The sequence below is a fragment of the Durio zibethinus genome, chromosome 25, assembly GCF_047325235.1.
Source record: "Durio zibethinus cultivar Kanyao isolate XHJ-2024 chromosome 25, ASM4732523v1, whole genome shotgun sequence".
NCBI lineage: Eukaryota > Viridiplantae > Streptophyta > Magnoliopsida > Malvales > Malvaceae > Durio > Durio zibethinus.
The window spans coordinates 12,413,387-12,435,607 of NC_143186.1; the positions used below are offsets into that span (position 1 = coordinate 12,413,387).

At 29.4% G+C, this 22,221-nt stretch overlaps 1 protein-coding gene and 1 pseudogene across 2 annotated transcripts; one reads left to right on the plus strand and one right to left on the minus strand.

The window, feature by feature from the left end:
- The first annotated feature begins 5,797 nt into the window (after positions 1–5,797).
- Positions 5,798–15,090, plus strand: LOC111275952 (uncharacterized). Its single transcript, XM_022861611.2, is given in 5 exon segments — positions 5,798–6,975; positions 7,288–7,359; positions 12,514–14,493; positions 14,659–14,889; positions 14,892–15,090. Coding segments are annotated over 5 exon segments (3,393 nt in total). The 5' UTR covers positions 5,798–5,918; the 3' UTR covers positions 14,945–15,090.
- A 3,185-nt stretch (positions 15,091–18,275) lies between these two features.
- Positions 18,276–21,755, minus strand: LOC149511641 (phosphatidate cytidylyltransferase 4, chloroplastic-like; annotated as a pseudogene). Its single transcript, XR_016333470.1, has 4 exons — positions 20,160–21,755; positions 19,784–19,974; positions 19,306–19,430; positions 18,276–19,069 (listed from the first exon to the last, which is right to left on the minus strand). The product of XR_016333470.1 is annotated as a phosphatidate cytidylyltransferase 4, chloroplastic-like (transcript).
- Positions 21,756–22,221: the final 466 nt, after the last annotated feature.

Below are 22,221 nucleotides of genomic sequence, written 5' to 3' on the forward strand. Positions count from 1 at the left end.
AAAAATAATAAGTTTGAGTATAGTATTTTTAATAATCATTTTTTATTTTTATTATATTTTATCTCACCACAACTATTATTTTTACATCTAAATATATATTTTATAATTAATTTTAATTTCATTATTATAATATTCAATCTCATTAATATAGTAATAAATTTTTTTATTATTATAATTTTTAATCTTATTAAAATTAATCATACCGTACAATTATAAATCTTCATCCATATAACTATTTTGTTTTTCTAAATATCTGGTTAAATAATATATTATTATTATTTTTATATGACGGTGGCCTAGTGGGATGTCGAGAGACGCTGATAGGACAAGGCACCAAACACAGTACGGTTTTAGTGCATTTATTGATGCATCTGCTGGATGGTTGAAGATCTATTCAGCACACGTGGCGTCCTCTTTTCGATCATGTAGTACGAGCAACCCTCATAATTATACTTATAATTTTATTTCTCTGCGGATATGAATGTCAAATGAAATTATAAATTTTATTAATACTAGAATGATAACAGTACGATATTTCGGGTCAATTTTTTTATTTTATTATCTTTATTTATTTTTATTATAAAATTTACTTAATTAAAAAAAGCAAAAGGTAACAAAAAACTAAATAAAGGTGGTATATGAATATTTTAATTGTCCTTTTTTTATAAAATTTATTTAATTAAAAAAAGTAAAAATTAAAAAGACAAAAACGAAAAAAATAAGAGAAGAAAAAAATTAAAAAAAAAACTCATAAAGATTGTTACATGGACATTTTATTGAGCTTAAAATTTTAATTTTTTAAATTAAAATATTAAATAATAATTTTATTAATATAATATATATAAAATCAAGTTAACAATAAATGTATATTTTTATATATATTCCTAAATAGGTTAGTAGAGAGCACTTTAAATGCGTTTTCACTCCAATCTTGTTTCTATAAAAAAATTTGACTCATCTCAAATCAATCTTTATCTTATTGAATCGGGATGAATTAAAATCTATCAAATATAAATTATTTTGACATCTTTATTAATTATTATTTTTTATTATAAAATTTATCTAATTAAAAAATTTTAAAAAAAATGGAGGTATCCCGTTGACACTTTCATTTACCTCATTTGTCATAAAATTAATTTAATTAAAGAAAACATAAAAAAATGAAAAAAAAAAAACTCATTAGGGTATCACATGAATATTTTAATTGAGTTTCCAATGTTAATATTTTAAATTAAGATATTAAATAATAACTTTATTAATTAAAAAGAAAAAGAAAAGAAAAGAGAGATAAGTGGAACCATTCTAATTAAGTTTAAAACGTTAATATCTAAAATTAAAATACAAAATAATAATTTTATTAATATAATACATCAAGTTTGTATTGTTTGGTGTTCTTAGCCTTATAATTTTTTCTAACAAAATATATATAAGTATAAAATTAAATATATAATAAAATATATACTTTTATATATATTATGGGATGGTTTGAGGCAGAATATCCTAAATCTACTTGTGACCCATCCCTACTTTTCTAAATAAAAAATTGGTCTGACTTGATCGATACAAATTTTTACAAAAATATCCATATTAAATCAAGAACGATTAAAATATATAGGATATTGATTGTTTTGCTATCATTATCAATTGGCTCATTTGTTGTAAAATTTCTTTAATAAAAATAAAAATTATAAAAAAAAAAACAAAAGGGAGTGCTATGCCAACACCTTCGTTGACATTATTTATTACAAAATTTATATAATTAAAAAATAAATGAAAGAAGCAAAAAAGTAAAAAGTAAAAAAAAAGAAAAAGAAAAAATCAACCTACTAGGTTAGATCGAAATCCATTGGATATAAATTGTTTTGTGATACTTATTTATTGACTTATTTTCTTATAATATTTATCTAATTAAAAAAAGTAAAAGAAAAACTCAATTAGGATGTCACCTAAAAAACTTTATTGAATTTTTTCACAAAATTTATCTAAACTAAAAAAAAAAAGTTTAAATGTGGATAAAATAAAAATCAAAATGGGTAAATTTCATATAATGGATGGATGTGTTACATTTTAATTATGTATCAATAAAGTATGTTTATTAAATTCTATCCTAAACCCTACACTCACATAAATCTTATTTAAAAAAAAAAACTCAATTCGATCTCAAATTAAAAAAAAACCTATTAGCTCTAGATAAATCAAAACCCATAGAATATAAATCTTACACATAAAAAGAAAAAAAATACATTTTTAATCAATAATATTAAATGGATCTCTCACGTACAAATTTTAAAAATATAAAATATTGATTAGATATTAAAAAGGAAAAAAAAAAAAGAAAGAAAAAAAAGAAATGCGTTGGAGTGTCACGTCCACCTCATAAAACCTTCATATATACAAGATTTAAAGTATAAATGAAAGAATGATGGAAAAAAAAATGAAGCCAAATGGAATGGCGAGGAGATTTATTAAATTAAGTAATTAAATAATAATTTTATTAATATAATATATAAATATAAAATTAAATGAATATTAAAATATATATTTATATCATGAATTTAAAAAAAGATCGAAAAAGATACAAAAAGTAAATTCTAAAGTGAAGACGAGTTCTTTGTAATATCTTTTTAAAAAATTTATCAAATAAAAAAATTTAATTAATAATATCAAATGAGCCCCATTTTAAAAAATTTTAAAATATAAAAAATATTAAATAGTAAAAAAAGAAAAAAGAAATAAAAAGTAAATAGAAAAAAATAAAAAGGAAATAAATGACTCGATACGTGATAACTCTTTGGAATTAAGTCGATCACACAAAAAAAAATTAAAATCTTGAAAATATTTATTAAAATTTTAAAATAAGAAAATTAATAGATAAATGGAAAAGTAAAAAAAAAAAAAGAAAACACAAATACTTGATATCCCTTTAGTATCAAGTGAGTTTCATATAAAAAGAAATTTTAAATTTTAAAAATATTTTTAAAAAATCTAAAAATATAAAAGAAAATAAAAAGAAAAAATGTAAGAAAATTGTATAAAGTGGACCCACCTTTAAAAAATTTAAAATTTTAAAAACTATTATTAAATGTAAAAAATTAGTTAAAAAAAAGAGCAACTTATAGGTAACAAACATTAACCATCCAAAAAAAAAAGAATTATATAAAAGATCATATAAGAATGTTTTTCTTTTAAACTTTTAGGAACAATAGCTAAGGTTTATATATATGAAATAATTATGCCAAAATTTGTTGTGAAAAGACTGAAAAAAAAAGGTCATCTTCCTAAACCTCATTTTCTTTTCCATAGAATGAAAGGAAATTGTAAGAACTTTTATTGCTTCTAAGAAATTTCAGGGTTTGTTATTGTTAGTAGAATCATTATAAGTATTTGTGCTAAGCTGAACTGCTAGGTATAAAACCTTAAAATCAAAGAAAAAAAAGAAAGAAAGCGATTAAGACAAATGTTGAATAAGGTTTCAATATTTGTACTCCGATGCTCAAATCAAATATTGCTCAAGAAGGTAAGTAGGAAGAGGAATATGAAAAAGTAAAAAAAAAGCAAGATAGTGAAGATAAATAAATGATACCTGAATAATCCTATTTACACCTGAAAAGTAAAGGGTTTTGGGTAGTTTGGGCTACTCGAGATTAGCCCTAGGGTCAGGGATGACTTGGGAGACATAATTCACTTAAAAGTTGATCATTCACTTAGGGATTGATAAATTAACATTTAGGGAGATCCGTTAGATACACTAATAAGGTGGTCAAGCTAATGTGGCATTGTAGGCTTAAATTGATTTGATATATCAGATCGATCTAATAGTAAAAAATACTCTAATTATCTACTAACAATTTTAAGTAAGAAAAATATCATTTTACCTTTTAAACTTAAAAATACTCTTAATAATAAATATTTAGACTCATCTAGACAAGTAGTAGGTTAATTCATATTTGCAAAGTGATTGTGCTAAATAAAAGGGGTTCTATCTTTAGAATGATTATAAAAATTAATTAAGTTAAATTTTAATTTTAATAAGCATTAATGTATATTTGTTCTTCAAAAAATCCTACTTAAAGCCATACTTAAAATTTTGCACTTGCTATATATATATTATTTTGTCTCCAATCAAGGTTGAGTTAGAAGGAAGCAAGGTCACGATCTCCCAAAAATTTTTATCTCCTTTTTATATAATAATAATAATCTCACTTAATTATTATTTTAATTTTTAAAAAAAATTATTGTGTGACCTTCTTTTTACCATTTTTTTTCACCACTCTCTCCCTGCGTCGTTTGTTAATCTAGAAAAAAGTCACTTGACCATAGAAAGAAATTGAAAAGTCAAAATATTAGGCTATGGGCCTTATTTGTCACATGTTAGATGGTTTATACTAGAGAAGGGCTGCTGTCTAAATATAACAAAATTTACATTTATAGGTAAAGTTTGTAAAATTTTTTTATTAAAAGTAAATAAATAAACATTTAATAAAAAATTTAAATCAATAAATTAATAAAATTTAATGCAAAAATTAATAATATATACAAAATTATTAAAAAATTATTTATTATTTATATTTACTCTGTATTTATTTAACGATAACTCTATAAATATTTTTATTAAAAATATTTATTTAAAAAATATATTTAAATATATTTAAATTTTACATATTTCATTTATACGATGAGATCTTTTAATTTATTAATTTTAATTTTAATTTATTTATTTTTAACAAAAAATTTCATGAAATGAAATTTATGTAAACTCTTTATGTAAGAAATGATGTCACTTTCACGTCTTTACAGCATAAAAAAAAAATGAGAGACTTGCTATGAGAGAAATTGGTATGAAGCTAAAGAAGATCAAAGTCAAGTTTTAAAGCACATTGCATAGGCTTAATGAAGAAGCAATTGTTGATGTTAATGAAGAAGCAATTGTTGATGTTTTTCTTGTTTAAAATAAACCCCGAAAATATTAAAATATACCTTGGTTCTTTACTCCATTCTGGTTCGAATCTGGTGGCCAGATTGCATTCAAGGCTATGCCCATCATGAAGACGACGAGGTAGCCCATTGGTCGTCAATAATGAGAGGCTGTCATATAGCAATAAGGCATTAACGTGGCATCGAGATGAACAAATGAATACTTACACACGGCAATAATGAACATCAATGATATATGTGGAATTGACATGGATGACGTGGTCCATTACTGGACCAAACAGATTGTGGCAGGTTAGATTGTATTGACTAATTGGTGACATAGCAAATTAGAAGCCGCTAGCTAGGGGCAAGTCGTGTATAAGACGCTGATGGTGTGAATATGAAGTAAAGGAGACGGTTAACAATAATAATGTTCCATCTTCATTTTTTCTCCTCTCACGGACTTGTCATTAATTCGACGAAATTTCAAGGTTGCTGCCGTACCTCAATGCAACCGTGCAAGTTATAGATTTTGCTTTTCTTATTTAGAAAAAGTCACAAGTCTACCAAACCAAAAGAAGAGAAAATTTGAGAAAAATTTAAAATTTAATTAAGTTGATTCATTCAATCAGTGATAGGTGACATAAAATAAGTTTGGGTTCAAATTACAATTTTTTTTTTCTAAAAAAAAAATAAAAATAAGAAAAGAAACGTGCATGGAAGTTGAAATGCTATAGTTTACATTGTCTTTCAACTAGATCCATATCTTTCACAAGCAAGTTGTAGTTGTAGATTCGTGGTGGATGCATGAAACGTTGAATTCTCTTAAAGCTAAGCTATTTTATATATATATATATATATATATATATATATAACCAAAAAAAAAAAAGAGGGCAATTACTCGAAGTTGGAGAAAAATGGAAGTCATAATATTTGGACTAAGACGCAATTGACACATCCAGACGAGGTCTTCTCGGTCGAATTTGCCAGTATTTAATGAATTCATGACCAAGTTCAATTGCCCCAATAGTTTCCATTATTTCCAATTCTTCATCAACCCACGTAATATCATGAGGAATACTCGCTTCTTCTTCCCTCTTGTAATTGTGCTTCTGTTTCATAATTTTGTTACTTATTCTTTGTCTGTGGAATCACCCAACATCACCACAGACCAATCTTCTCTTTTTGCATTGAAATCCCATGTAACTTTTGGCCTTCAAAGCCAGTTAAAAACCAATTGGTCTACTGCTACCTCAGTTTGCAACTGGATTGGTGTAACTTGCGGATCCCGGCACCTTAGGGTCACAGCTCTGAATCTTTCAGGCATGGGTCTGGTAGGTACCATCCCACCTCACTTGGGAAATCTATCTTTCCTTTCCTTGCTCAGCATTGAGAACAATAGTTTTCATGGCTCATTACCCATCCAATTGGCTAATTTGCGTCGGTTGAAGTACATAAACTTTGGCAACAACAACATCAGTGGGGAAATCCCATCATGGTTTGATTCCCTTACTCAACTTCAAAGCTTGTTTCTATATGGTAACAACTTCACAGGCGAAATCCCATCATCTTTATGCTATTTTCCAAAGCTAGAAATCTTGAGGTTGGATAACAATAAACTACAAGGGCAGATTCCTGTCATGATTGGAAATCTTTCCTCCTTGAGGAAATTGATTTTGGATTATAACCAGCTTTCAGGTTCCATGCCTCCTTCAATCTTCAACATATCTTCATTGCAATTATTGGATCTCAGCGACAACAATCTCTCCGGGTCGATACCCCCCATTCCACTCAAAATTTTTTCGCTGCAATTCATTGACTTAACCGTTAATGCTCTCAGTGGTAAGCTCTCGTCGGATATGTTCGATAGACTTCCTAATCTTCAAGGGCTTTATTTGAATCGGAACCTGTTTTCCGGCCGAATTCCACCTAGTTTATTCAAGTGCAAAGAGTTAACAATATTGTCCTTATTTCGTAATCATTTTGAGGGAAGTTTGCCAATGGAAATTGGGAATTTGACTAAGCTTAGGATATTGCATCTCAGAGAAAACAATCTCGAAGGTAACTTAGAACACAAACTGTATATTCTTCATCCATGTTTTTCCTTCTGAAATTTATTTTCCTTTTGGTAGGAAGGAAAAAAATGAAAAAGAAAGTAAAAAGTAATTATTTAATAATTGAATTACGCAATAGCAAATGTCGTTATCTTCTACATTTACAGGTGAAATCCCATGGCAGATTGGTAATCGTCTAAATTTACAGAGGCTTATTATTAGTTGGGCTTTGTATCATTGACTATTAAGATTTTTTTTTTTAATGGATAACTAGCTATTAAGATTATTAAGTCAATTGATCATATAATATATTTTTTAGGTAAAATCCCTTCAAGTATTTGGAACTTGACATTTCTTTGGTTCCTTGATTTTTCCTCTAATAGCTTGTCAGGTATGTAGTATATTACGTATCTCTCTCTATATATGTTCTTTTACCCCCAAATTTCCAATTCATAGATTGATTTTCTTATAAAAGGAAGTAAACCCTTTAAAATTGTGAAAAAGACTAACATGAAATTCTATAAATAAAGTTATGAAATTCTATAAGTAAAGTTTGTGAAAGTCTTTTATTGACAATAAGTAAATAAAAATTAAAATCGAAAGTTAAAAGTGAGAATGAAAAATCTCATCACATAGATCAACAGTAACAATATTGATAAAATTTTTATCGTTGAATAAATATCGATTAAATTTGAATTATAAACACTATTTTTAATAATTTTTTATATATTATTAATTTTCACATTGAACTCTACTAATCTATTGGTTTGGATTTTTTATTAAAATTTTTATTTTTTTATTTCTAATAAAAAAATTTTACAAACTTCACCTATTTAATTTCATGTAAGTTTTGTCTTTAAAATTATTTATTTCACAAAATAAAATTAATGTGGGTCCATGACTAGTGGACAATTACTATAACATATGATTTTAATCATTAATGGAGAAGTTAAGAGGAAAGATAAAACAAGCTTTGCTTAATTAAGGAGTAATTGCTATTTATACTAATCTGATTGTAAAGTCTCTAATTGAATTTGATATTATGAGTCAAGTGATACTAATTCAGTTTAATTAGAGATTGAAAAAAAATTATAAAATAAAAAATATATATGTATTGAAAGTAAAGCATGGATCTGCACTTTAAAACCCTTCTACTTTCGTTTGCTCTACTTCAAAAAGTTGCATTATTAGTTATTATTTTTTCTCTTTTTTTTTATTATTGTTAAGTTAACTATAAAGGTTTTCTATTTTTTTCTCTTTTTTATATTTTAAAGATAACTATAAAGGTTTTTCTTTTTTTTTTATTCTTTTAATATTTATCTAAATAATAAAAAATTTTATTTTTCCATGCATATAGTGGGTGTGCAGATGGCTGATTATATTTAAAACCAATTATTGAGCTAAAGTCACAAGTCGAGTGGACACAAATACTGTTTGATGAATTGAAAATTTTCAATATTGAAAATTTAAGTATTAAATTTTTAGTTTTGAAAATTTTAAGTATTGAATTGATGATATGCTAGCGAAAATTAAATGGAGACTAGATTTTTTAAATTAAATCTTTAGTATAAGAAATGTGATGTTACTAGTATTATATATTTATGAGAGAATAAATGATTAAAAATTAAGAATACAAGAATAATAATGTAATTAAATAACGTATTTTTCCTTTTATATTGGAATTGGCTGAATATATTTAGGTAGATAAAAACTAATTAAAGTTTTCAACACCTTTTTATTGAAAATATTTGGTTAAGTGGTTTCTAAAAATGATTTTTTTTTCTCATCCAAAATAAACTTTATTGATATATAGAAGAAGGTTTTGCAATCCAACACATCTCTATAGAAACAGAGTCCAACAAAATCAACCTAAGAACCCCAGCCTGCGGTGCAAAATCATTACAACGAGTTTTCACTGCATCCAAGCATGAAAAAGAATTAGAGAACTCTCCAATCCCATTTTTGCCCAAAATTACTTCCCTGTAAGTATGAACAAATATCCACCATTCCAATATCTTCTCGGATTCCTTCTAGTGCTTTCACCCAGAATAATAGTCTCAATTTAATTAAAAAAAAAAAAAACTCCTCACCATCCCTGCCCTTACTTCCAAAGATCGACTCATTCCTTTCTGGCCATAAAACCCATAAGATGGCTCCACACTCCGATAGCCATCACGAGTCCACTAAATGGAGCCATGTCACATTGCTTTGGGAAAGCCTTAACATGACTAGGCGTTATCCATGTCAAACCCCACCAAGTTAAAACATGGTTTGAAACAACCTAAGGGAAGTAACAGGTAACCAATCCTCCTCCTGCTTACACCGATTACATAAACCTTGTCCTTTTTCAAAGGCATAAAGAGACAAAATTTTGGACTTTCGACGGTATATTACATTTCCAAATGGAGGTGAACCATACCAGTTGATCAAGTGATAAATTCTGGTACTCCAGGAATTTCTGAAACTGCTTGACTGAGAAAGTATTGGCCTCCTTACCATTTGAATTTTAGTACCATTTCGCACATATTCCATGAGACAATTCTCATTTTTATCAACCACAATTGATGTCAAAATCAATCAAATTACACCATCAGCCATCATGCAAAACCATTACCCCCAAAATCCTTCAAATAAATTACCCACAACACTCGTAGAAAATCCACCACAGAATACACCTAAAAAATTTAAAAGAGAGTTAGAGAAAGTTACCCCCACAGTTTCGGCTTCTTTCACATCTCAACCTCCAATAATTGAATTCTTTTTATCACTTCTTCCTCGTCTCCAGTAAAAGTGATACCAAGTTCTTTACCCACTTTCCATATTGCTACTGTCTTCTGTCTAAGCTGTTCTTTTTCACCACCTTTACATATTACTCTATTTCGATTTTGAAAATCACCGTCTGATATAGATTCGTTTGCTATCAGATCATCTCCTTTTGACCTTCCACGTTCGGTGCCCCCTCTTCTACGATTTTTTGAAATCTTTCTCCCTTTCTTATTAATTTTGCCCATCAATCTCTTCTCTATCTCCTTATATAGCCATCATTTCTTTGCCTTAACTTTATGCTTTACGTCACTATATGCTTTACCGTCCCTTCTCTCTGTTTCTAAATCTTCTGTTTCTGCTGCAAAGGATGGCAGAGGCTCTATCACTGTATCGGGTTAGACCAAATATCCTCATTAAGGCCCAAGTTCATAAACTTCTTGCTGTATTTTTTTCATCAAAGGAAGGTCTCTATTATCCACAATTATAGGCCCAATATTGGCAGCCCCTCTATTTTCACTACTCAACATCTCAGCATTCTCCACATTACCTCTTCTATTCTCATTTAATATCCTCCTACTCGTGCCTAAGAATTGGGATTCACATTCTTTCTCATTGGTCCTCCTGGTCTCCCTATTTTTAACTTCACTGTCATCAAGAGAAATTTCGTTTCCCATACCATTTCATTGGCTCTATACAGCTGATGATTATTACCCACATTCTCTACCCTCGTTTCACCTTCATCATTTTTGTACTAGACGACACCTCTTCAACTTCCTCTGAGTTACCTTCTTCTTGGAGTCCTTCTTGACTTTGGCCATCCTTAGGATCCATGCTCTTGGCGTATTCATGACTCGTCCATTACTTAATATTGAGTTCAACTTCTTAGACTGTTACATTATATGACTTATCACCCACCTTCAACTGGACTATGCCTTACAATGTTGGATGACGAGTCTGTCATAATCTGCCTCAGACTTCTAGCAAAGGGATGTAACTTTACTGTCTTTTCGTCCATGCACATAAACTCTACCCAACAGCCAACAATATTCTAGAAAGTACACCTATTCCATGCATGGATTGAGACACCATAACAGGTAACCCAGATACTTCTGCTATTGATAGAAAATTCTTCAGACCACACTTCAATTTTCTCAAACCATTTGTTTAGACCTGCCCAATTATTCCTTATCACGCATTCGAAATAACCATAGTCATCAAATGTTACTAGGAACGAACAACTAGAGATTTTTCTAATAACATAGCCTTCTATCCCTTCATTACGTATATGATCAGATAAGCCTTCTATCCCTTCATTACGTATATGATCAGATAACACTCCCACTTCCATAAATTCTCTACTACGTCCAACGATACTTCTTTCCAGCAAGTGTAGTTTTTCCTTGTCCGCATACTTGAGCATCGCAAAGCACCTACATACACCTGGTTCTCATAATCGTTATAAATCAATCCATTCCACCTGGATAAGGAGATTCTTCCCTCTTATTCCTTTCCATCAACTCTTGGAGATAAGATCTTCAGACACTTTCATGATTACCCACGTGGCTTTCATTTTGATTTCCCATTGCATCTGCTCCTTGACTAACCTTCCCATTTACATCCTCATTCATACTTTGAGTCCCGTTATGACAATGTTTTTTACACCATCAACTCTTCTAACTCCTGCTTTACACCAAAAGGAAGCTGTAGGATTAAACCTAGCGAAATTAACTCCCATCTTGTTTTCCTGGAGCCAAATGCCATTGAGATTCCTCACAGCCCTCCTCGCTTCTCCTAAAGATGCATATCGCATAATTCCGATTCTTTTCCCACTGCCACTCCTTTACCTACATCAATCATCTTTCCAAAATCACTACATACCCTCTTCAGCCATTTCCAATGAATTTTGTCAGTAAGGTTGTTAACGAAAATTGTTACCACCTTCTTCTTATCGTGGAAACGTGATGAGCTCGCCATAGAATGAACAAATCTAAACAAATTAATAATCAAATGCATGCATTAAAAAATTAAATTATTAAAAAAAATTAGTTTTCAATGGTTTAAAGATTTTCGATAATTTATGAAATACTCTAAAACTCTAATTACATAATTAAATAACATATAAAAATAGAGTTATATTAATCATTTGATTCTTAGTTGTATCATTTTAAATTGGTTTTTATGAAATTACAAATACAAATTATTACTATAATCAAGTATTACATCCACATATAATAGATCACTAAATAATCAAATGTATCAGTCAACAAACTAGAATAAAACTAAACAAATCCAATATGTTGAACCAAATTCACACGTAGCGATACTCACGTCAAGAAACTATCTTTTACATGAGAGAAACTGTTTTTTTTTTTTTTTTTTGACCTCTTTCACAGCTAAGTGGATATGGACAAATTCTAGTAAAAATAATTTCAATTAAGTAGGAACATTTAACTAATTAAAAGAATTGAGACATATCCCATAAAGCATATTAAAAAAAAACTAAAAAAATTAATTGTAAAAAATATGAAATATGTGTCAATCTTAACTCTAATTATAGAATTAAAAAACTCCATTAATAGTGCACTGCTAAAAAGAAGTGAGATATATCCCGTAGAGTATATTAAAAAATTAAAAAAATTAATTCAGAAAAAGTAAAATATGTGTCCGACTGTGGAATTAAAAAACTTTGCTGATAGTGCATCAAATAATTTCTGGGTGGTTATTCAGCTATTTAACATGTTCTTTAAAATTACTATGAATAACAAATTAATTACGGCAGGTACACTTCCAAATCAGATTGGCAACCTACAGAATCTAGAATTCATACAATTGGGAAATAATAGTTCCACTGGTGTCATCCCTCCTTCAATCTTTAACATCTCAACTGCAAGGTACATTGTTCTTGCTTTCAATCGTTTCTCAGGCCAGCTTCCATCAACTACAGGCCTTGGACTTCCGAATCTGCAAATGCTTCATCTTGGTCTAAATGAACTAAGTGGACCAATCCCGATCTCCATCTCCAATGCCACTCAGCTTATTCAACTCCATTTGTTGAATAATTCTTTTTCTGGAATCATTCCTGACACTCTTGGCAATCTAAGACATTTACAACGCCTCGACCTAAGTCATAACAATTTAAGTAGCAACCCTTCATCCCGTGAATTGAGCTTCCTCTTATCACTTACAAACTGCAAAGACTTGGACGAATTGATATTTGATGATAATCCATTGGTCAGTGGTGAACTTCCAATTTCTGTAGGAAATCTATCTGCTTCTCTAACCCTTTTCTATGGTTCTCTTTGCAACATTAAGGGCAACATCCCAAGCGAAATTGGTAACTTGAGCAACTTGGTTTGGTTAGGTTTTGACCATAACAACTTGACTGGACCAATACCTCCTACAATTGGAGGATTAAGAGATCTGCAAAATGTTAATCTTGGGAGCAATAAGCTAGAAGGATCCATTCCATCTGAGTTATGTCATCTGGAGAGGTTGGCTTTCTTGACTCTCACAGATAACAGACTATCCGGTCCAATACCAGCATGCTTAGGCGATCTCGTTTCTCTGAGAAATCTTTTCTTAGGCGTCAACAATTTTACCTCAATTCCATCAACCTTAACAAGACTTAATGGTATCTTGTTCCTAGAATTGGCTTCGAATTCTCTAAGTGGCACTCTTCCGGTTGATATTGGAAAGTGGAGTTCTGTGACAAATTTGAATTTGTCAGAGAACCAGTTCTCAGGTACTATCCCAAGCAGCATTGCTAAGCTCGCACACCTAAGTCATCTCTCCATATCTGGTAATATCCTACAAGGTTCTATTCCTCAATCTTTTGATGAGTTGATAAGTTTGGAATACTTAGATTTGTCGAGAAATAACCTCTCAGGAATGATCCCCAAGTCCTTAGAGAAGCTCCCAAATCTAAAATATTTGAATGTCTCTTTCAATAGGCTACAAGGAGAAATTCCTAATGGAGGATCATTTGTGAACTACTCGAGCCAATCATTTATGGGCAATGAAGCCTTATGTGGTTCATCTCGACTTCAAGTCCCACCTTGCAAAACTGATACGGGTACTGAGCTTTTAAAATATATTCTACCAGCAACTGGCTCAGCCATATTAATATTGGCTATGATTATCATTTTTTTACGAAATAGGAAAGCTGAAGTGCCAAACACCGAAGAAAATTTGCCACCATTGCATGAGTGGAGAAGAATTTCTTACCACGAGCTCGATCAAGCTACGGATGGATTTTCTGAAAGCAAATTACTAGGGGTAGGGAGTTTTGGATCAGTATACCAAGGGACTCTCTCAAATGGGATAAGCATTGCAGTAAAAGTCTTCAATGTAAATATAGATAGAGCCCTTAGAAGCTTTGATGTTGAGTGTGAGGTCCTTCGCAAAATTCGTCACCGAAATTTGGTCAAAATCATTAGTAGTTGCTCCAATAGTGAATTTAAAGCCTTGGTACTTGAGTTCATGCCGAATGGAAGCTTGGAGAAGTGGCTATATTCTCACAACCATTTTTTGGAGGTTTCGCAAAGGTTGAACATAATGATAGACATCGCATTGGCAATGGAATATCTTCACCATGGTCATACCCCACCAGTGGTTCATTGCGATTTAAAGCCGAACAATGTCCTGCTAGATAATGATATGATTGCGCATCTGGGTGATTTTGGCATTTCCAAACTCATAAGTGAAGAGGATTTAATGACACAAACCATGACGCTAGCAACGATTGGATATATGTCACCAGGTAATGGTTTAATTTTATTATATCAATCTTTGATGATATTTCTACTCATATATGTTTATAGAACGTGCATGCCTTTAATTAGATTCATGGTCAGTAAAATTTCAAGCAATTTTTTTTATTATCGCAAAATATCAATGATGAATTTAAATTAAATCATTTATGCAGAATATGGATCAGAAGGAATTGTTTCTACTAAAGGTGATATATATAGTTTTGGTATTCTTCTCATGGAAACTTTCACAAGAAAGAAGCCAACAGATGAAATGTTTTCAGAAGAAACGAGCTTGAAGTGTTGGGTGAAAGAGTCATTACCATCAGCGGTAGTTCGTGTTGTAGACGCTAATTTGCTGAATACCACAGAAAGAAAACGCTCAGCTGCGAAGGATTGTGTATTATCCATTTTGCAATTAGCTTTAGAATGTTCAGCAGAATTACCAGCAGAGAGGATTGATATGAAAGAAGTTGTTGCGAGGTTGAAGAAAATCAAAATCAAGTTCTTACAGGAAGTTCAAAACGTTTAATCAATTAAGAGACAGAAAATGTGATTTCTGAAATTATTTTAATTAAAAGAAGACAATTTGTTGCCCGTTTTTTATTTGACTTCATGTTAAAATTGAGCATTTACAAGTTCAACTGTTTTCTTAAGTCAAGATAACGCACTAGAAAAAATAACTGTATAATTTTGACTTTAATCGGAAAGACTTTGAGCGACGTTATAAGATATTTGAGCACATAATTTTTCATGTACAATGCAACAAGCATGAATTGGAAAATTGGAATTTACTTTTGTGAATATTGACTTCGGTCGTAAATGGCACTTTTTATCTTGTATGTGCTGGAATAATGAGCATTTGGAATTGGACATAAGAAAATATAATTAATTAATAACTTGGATTTGACCTAGTCATTATTATAATTCTTTTTCAAGAGGACCTAGATTCAAAATTGGAATTTCAATTCCTAAGGAAAAAAAAAAAGATTTAATAAAATTTTAGTTGATTGAGTAACGTGGATTTGGTTTAATAGAAAACCAAAATTGCTAATAACTTCTGTGAGATAAACTCAAAAAATATAACAATATTTAAAAGAAATAATACATATTAAATCTTAAAATGAAGAATTTGGTAAACGTAGATCTAGAAATAAGTATTCAATTAGCCTTTAGGTTTCAATTAACTGAGGGTTTTTTTAGTATTTTTTACAAAATAGGCCACAAGCTAGGGATAAGGAAAGAGGTCTAGACTTATAATTATTGACATTTAAATTTTGTTAAATGTTATTTTTTAAAGATAATTATGTTAACAAACTAAATTAACTTACACCCTCAACTTTTTTAGTCAATTCAAGTAGGGTTAGTTAAGGTTGATTTTCTTGATCAACTTTTACTAATAAAATAATTTTTCTTACTTACCATTAAATTTAATTTCATGTATATATTAATTTTATATGTTGTCGGTTAAAAATTTTGACATGAAAATTCTTTTCATTTATCCTTTTTTTCACTATCCTTTCTAAAATCAAAACTAATTTTGTTTTTATGTGTAATTGTTTATTTTCGTAAGTAGAGTATCTTGAGTTTTATATAATATTGAAGGTGAGCGAGTTGGTGTAACAAGCTTTAATGTTGATTGTTTTGTTAGGTAAAAAGTTTCCAATCAATCAAGTTAGTGAAAGTAAAATCAAACAATTAATCAAGTATATAAAAGATAATAATTTAACATAATTCAGCTCAAACGACCTATATTCACAGATGAGAAAAATATTCATTAATTGTAGAGAATTATAACTATACAATTTATATCAATTTATACTCAACAATCAATACTCATAAAATCCTTTTAATCTCTTCAAGTTCAATGAAATATTTTTAACCCAAACAAATACATACTTATATACACTCATGTATCATTACTTATGTGGACTCTTTCGTTCTCCTGTAGTCCACTCTAACATACACACTCATAAAGATGTTAATCTCTACTAATTCTATGAGATGTCTATCTTATAAAACCTTATAAGTCTCTTATATCTTTTTTTTTATATATATTTAACCCTGTAGAGACTCCATTTATTTATAAATATATTAACTTGCCTATCAAAAATTTTTTTTCTTTTAAAATTTTTCTTTTGCAAATCTTTTTATTCATTAACTAATATTTAGACAATTTCAAACAAATTTCTTAAAGGATTTGAGTCACTATTCCCAACAATCTTCACATTGACTCAAATTATGTTAATCATTAATCTCCATAATAGACATGCTTGGCTTCATCTACAATGAAAGTCTCATGACAATCTTTTCTATGTATATTCATACTTCATACAAACCGATCTTCAAAACATAAACTTGAACTATTTCCTTGAATCGAACTTCTATAAGCTTGCCTCTTTTCATATCTTGAACTTTCAGCTCTGATATCATTGGTTAGGATCACGATAGCTCAGATATTGCTTGTTAAGCAAAAAGCATTCAATCAACAAGCCATGGGAAGCAAAATCAAACAATAATCAAGCACACAAGAAACAACAAATTAATGTGATTTGACCAAATCGAACTATGTCCACAAATGAGAAAAAAGATCCAATAGTTGTAAAAAATTATAAGCATATAATTCATATCAATCAACACTTAATAATTAATATTCATAAGACCCTCTTAATCTTATATAGTCTGATTAAGTATTCTTAATTCATATAAATATATACCTATATACACTCATGCACCATTACCTATATGGACATTCTCAATCTCTTATAATTTATTCCAACAAATATATCCATACTTATGTGGACCCTTAAAATCTCTTATAGTCCGCTCCAACATATACACCTATAAAGACGTTAATCTCAGCTAGTCTTATGAGATATCTATCCTATAAAACTCTACAATTCTCTTATATCTTTTTATCATATCTAGCCTTATAGAGACTCTATCTATTTATAAATATACTAACATGCCTATCAAGAATCTTTTTCTTTTTAGAATTTTTTTTTGTAAATCTTTTTGTCAATTAAGTAATATCTAACCAATCCCAAACAAATTTCTTATGACACTACAATAAATATTGCTATTAGTGGTGCATTGAATAATGTCGCTAAATATTTATTTTTTGTCATCATATATATTTCGTGATAAAAAATTAAACGCCATGACATTCGTCACGTTTGCATTGTCACTAAAGATCTAATATAACGATACTAAAATATCATCACTTATTATGAATCTATTGTGACAATAAAATCAAGCATCACTTTATGCTTTTTTTTTTTTGTGATGTTAATTTTCGTTAGGTATTTATGAATAAAAAAAGATCATTAAAAGCTATAATAGTCACAAAATAAATGATAAAATCTGATATATTAATGATGAAAGATAAATCATGACAATATTAGTGACACATTTATCGTCATCAATAATTATAAAATAATATCAAATGTGACAATAAAATCAAATGCCACCTTTTTTTTGTGACATTAGTTTTTGTTAGGTATTTATGTAAAAAAATATTGAAGGCTATAATTGTCATAAAATAAATGATAAAATTTTATAAATTAGTGACGAAAGATAAATCATCACTGTCTAGTGACACAATTAACGTCACAAATGATTGTATGATACCATCAAACATGACAAAAAAAAACATTACTGTATGCTTTTTTTTTTTTCATGACATTAGATTTCATCAATTATATATGAAAAAAAAGTCATTAAATGCTATAATCGTCACAAAATAAATGATAAAATCTAATTTATTAGTGTCGAAAGGTAAATCATCACAATATTAATGATAAAATTAACGTCATTAAATCCTATTTATAAAAAAAAAAAATTGCCACAATCATTTTTGTAGAATAATCCTATTTAGTGTTCTTACAAACCTACCAAGTATTTGAATTGGTTTTTAAATGTAGTACATTCTCTAAAGTCTATCCTAAAATCATATAAAAATAATATTATTTAAAAAACAAAAAGGATTAGATTTTAATCCAAGCTTTCAATCTTGTCTTCGAAATCTTGTTTTCAAGCTCTTAATCCAAATCTTGGGATGAGAGCGATTGTGTTGATAGTGAGTTTGTGTCACTTGAAACTGCAATAAATAATTAATAGTAAATATCAAAACAAACCATGATACACACAACAAAATCAAAACAAATATAAAAAACAAACTAATCCATTTTATGCATATCAAATTTTTAAATGAGTCCCTACCCAATATTAAAGAATAGACTTTGTCAAGAAATTTTTAACAACTATGGAGGTTTTATATGATTGCAAACACAAGACACCAAATAGTCAAACCTCAACCGTGGATTCAACAGAGCATAATAACGAGAACTTGACAAAAGTAGGATTCAAAAATCTTAAAATTTGTAATTTGTTGGTAAGTTTATATATCCTTACCTTCACTAATTACTTGAAAATGAGAATAAGTTACCTAAAGGAAAAACAAAAACAAAACCAGAATCACAATCATATTAGAACAACAGAAGTTGCTATACAACCACCCAAGCCAACAATGATCCCGTCCCATGTCTTCTTTGGACTTATATTAGTAAGTGGTGTCCTGCCAATGGCCTGCATCAGAACAGTGGAATGGACACAATCATGGTCATTGGATGATAGATATCCACCACTTAAAATACAAGGAAAAATTCATCCTCATGCCATTTAAATAGCTGTAGTTTTTGAAAATTGAAAAGCAACAAAAAAAAATACTAATAACAGTAGCACTGAGCAACAATGTAGCATTCAGGACATCTTAAAGTTTTTAAATAACCGAAACAAGAACTTTCTTAATCAAGGCTATATACCTTTCCACCCAAAAAAGCATATATATCTGCTGCTATTATGCTGCTGACAGAAATCAAGGTTGCCATAAGGCCTAATGTCCAATAAGCTTAGCCACTAGGAAGAAAAGGCCATCCAGCTCCTATTCCTGTCAAAAAGAAGCTACTAGGTAAAACAGTTTGCTGAAAAAATTTTAACCAATTCCCCTTTCCTTAACCATACATACAAATGAACCAGATGCTAAAAAGAAAGATAAATGAAGTTTCACATCTAAGGAAATAAAAGCTACTTCAAGATCCATCATTTAGAAACTTCAAAATCCTTATTCAAACCACCAAGCTTTTTGCAAAAGCAGTATATAAGCTCTGGATTTAAAAAAAAAAAAAACCATTTTCAGTTCTAACCTGAAAGCTTAGTAAATATCAATGTTCACTGTTCATAGATAAATTTGCTTGATATTTAGATTTACTAGCAGAAAAGTGTGAAAATCCAAATTCTTACTAGTATTCAAGGCAGAAGCAACTAAACCACATCTGAGCTTAATCCAGAAACAATAGAGGTAGCCACAATAAAATAGCCCAAACATGGTACTATTGAGCTGAGCAAGACTAGGATTTCCTCTTTGCAAGGGCAATGCCATAGCCACAACAAATGCAACAGATGTCACTGAAACATCAATATTCCTAAAGTACCTGATAATACAGTAGAAACACTAAATACACTACATCAAATATTTTTAAAAAATTTTACCAGCAAAATAGGAATTAAAAACTTTTGAAGGCAAGATGTAGCAATCCAAATAGAGACACTAAAACCAAAACATTAGTAGATAGCCTTGTGATACAGTAAGAGAACACAAGGTATCCATGGATCTTACAACGTGGGAATAGGCATGAAAGCACATATAACAGAGCAAACTCGTGAGACATATTGTGGAGGAGGTGTCATTCCTACAAACTTTTATTTTAACCAGAATCATAATCATCCTATTCCTTTTTTTTAATGTTTGTGTTCTTAGTATGAGCTATTGCATACAATGCAGGAAAACAAGCTTTCTGTTATTTGTGAAAGAGTACTTGACAGGTGCTTAGCACCATCGATTGTTATGGGTTCAAAACAAATATTGCTTAAACAAGTGAAAGAAGCCAATAAATATAGATTTCTTTCAAATAAAAAATTCAAAACAAAATATCATAAGATTGGAAACGGGCCTTTTCATTCAGATTCTGTTTGGCAAGAGAGTGATGAAAGGGAGGATCTAATCAAAGGTAGCATCAAGAATAGATTCAGAAGGAGAAAGTCAATGAGGGTTTATTAAGTTTCAACAAGAAAATCATCAATAGTAAACAAATAAATCATATTGTCTACCTTTAAGTTTCTGATAAGTGATCAAAAGAAAGGCAGAAATTTAAAAACAATGTATTAACATTATAGAATACATAGAAAAGTCTTAGATAGAAGCTTTAAACTAGGCATGTATTACAAAATTAAATTAATCACTAGTTGTTATATGGTCATATTATGTAGATGTCACACTGTTCGGCCTATAATGACTATGATACAAAGATTGAGTACTGGTATTGGTATAGAAACTACCGAAGCAAAATAATAGAACTAATAGAAGGCTTTAGTTATAACATTAAGAAGCAAGGAAAACAAAAAAGGACTACTGTCTTTAATAGGAACTGAATAAGTCCTAAAATGAACAAAAGATTCAGAAAGAGAAAGTCAATGAGGGTTATTAAGCTTGAACAACAAAATCATGAATGCTAAACAAATAAACATTGGGAATAAACAAAAGAATAAACAAAATCAAAGAAGTCTATAAATGCTCTCACTCAGACTTAATAAATGCAGATGCTGGCTTTTGATTTGAGTTGATATACCCTATGAATTCCAATCTTACACAAAGCCATGCTCTGCTGTTAGATTGAGAACTATACTCCTCATTCGTAATTATATTAAAAATTGGTGTCAGTGCATTTAGTTGCCGTCACGTGTGTGTGTATATATATATATATACTTGCCATATGTAAAACTTTTGGTATAAATAGGTAAGGACGAAGCTGAAACAGTGAACAAGTCTATAAACATGGAACAAATCAGTCAACAAATAACATGCTCTATATTGATAGATCATATATACAAAATACTAATGCAAATTGAAATTAAAAAAAAAAAAAAACTTTTATAGTGTCACTGCCAAATAGAGAAACAGCAGCCAAACAGCCAAATAACAAGAAATAGCAGCTAAACAGCCACTGCCAAACAGAGAGATAAAGATTGTGAGAAACAGAGAAACAGCTAAGCATATCCTGGGCAAAGCCGAAAACCAAACAGAGAAACAGAGAAGATTGAGGACTCAATGAGTTGCTTCATTTTTCTGTGAGGAATTTGGGGAATAAACTTAACAAATATTTTCCCGAGCAAAGCCTAAAACGAAACAAATATTTTATGGAGAGTGATTTTATATACAAACCTTGGATTTGGCACAGGAGAGTGGCCTCTACTCGATTAATGATGTAGTTTAGGAATTGCTTCTACTCGGTTTGGATAACTAGAGAGTGGCTTCTACTTGATTAACGGATTCGGCAAAAAACCAGAAGAGAGTTGGAGGTGATCAAACGGTTTTGGCATGGGATTTGAAAGGAGTATGAAAAACCTAATAAAAAGATAATCATATAAAGATGCACGGAAATTTCAATTAAAATTATTTTTTTATTTGGATATTAATAATTATTTAAAGTTTATTTTTTAATTAAAAGCTATTAGTATGGTTAAGTGTAGTTAAACTTTTTTTATAATTTATTTTTTATTTTAAAAAATTTCTTTTAACATAATTTTAAGATTAGAAATTTTTAAATTTTATTTTTAATTTCTAAATAACATTTTTATTTTAAAATTTTTATTATATGTAATATTTAATTCACTTTTTTAAT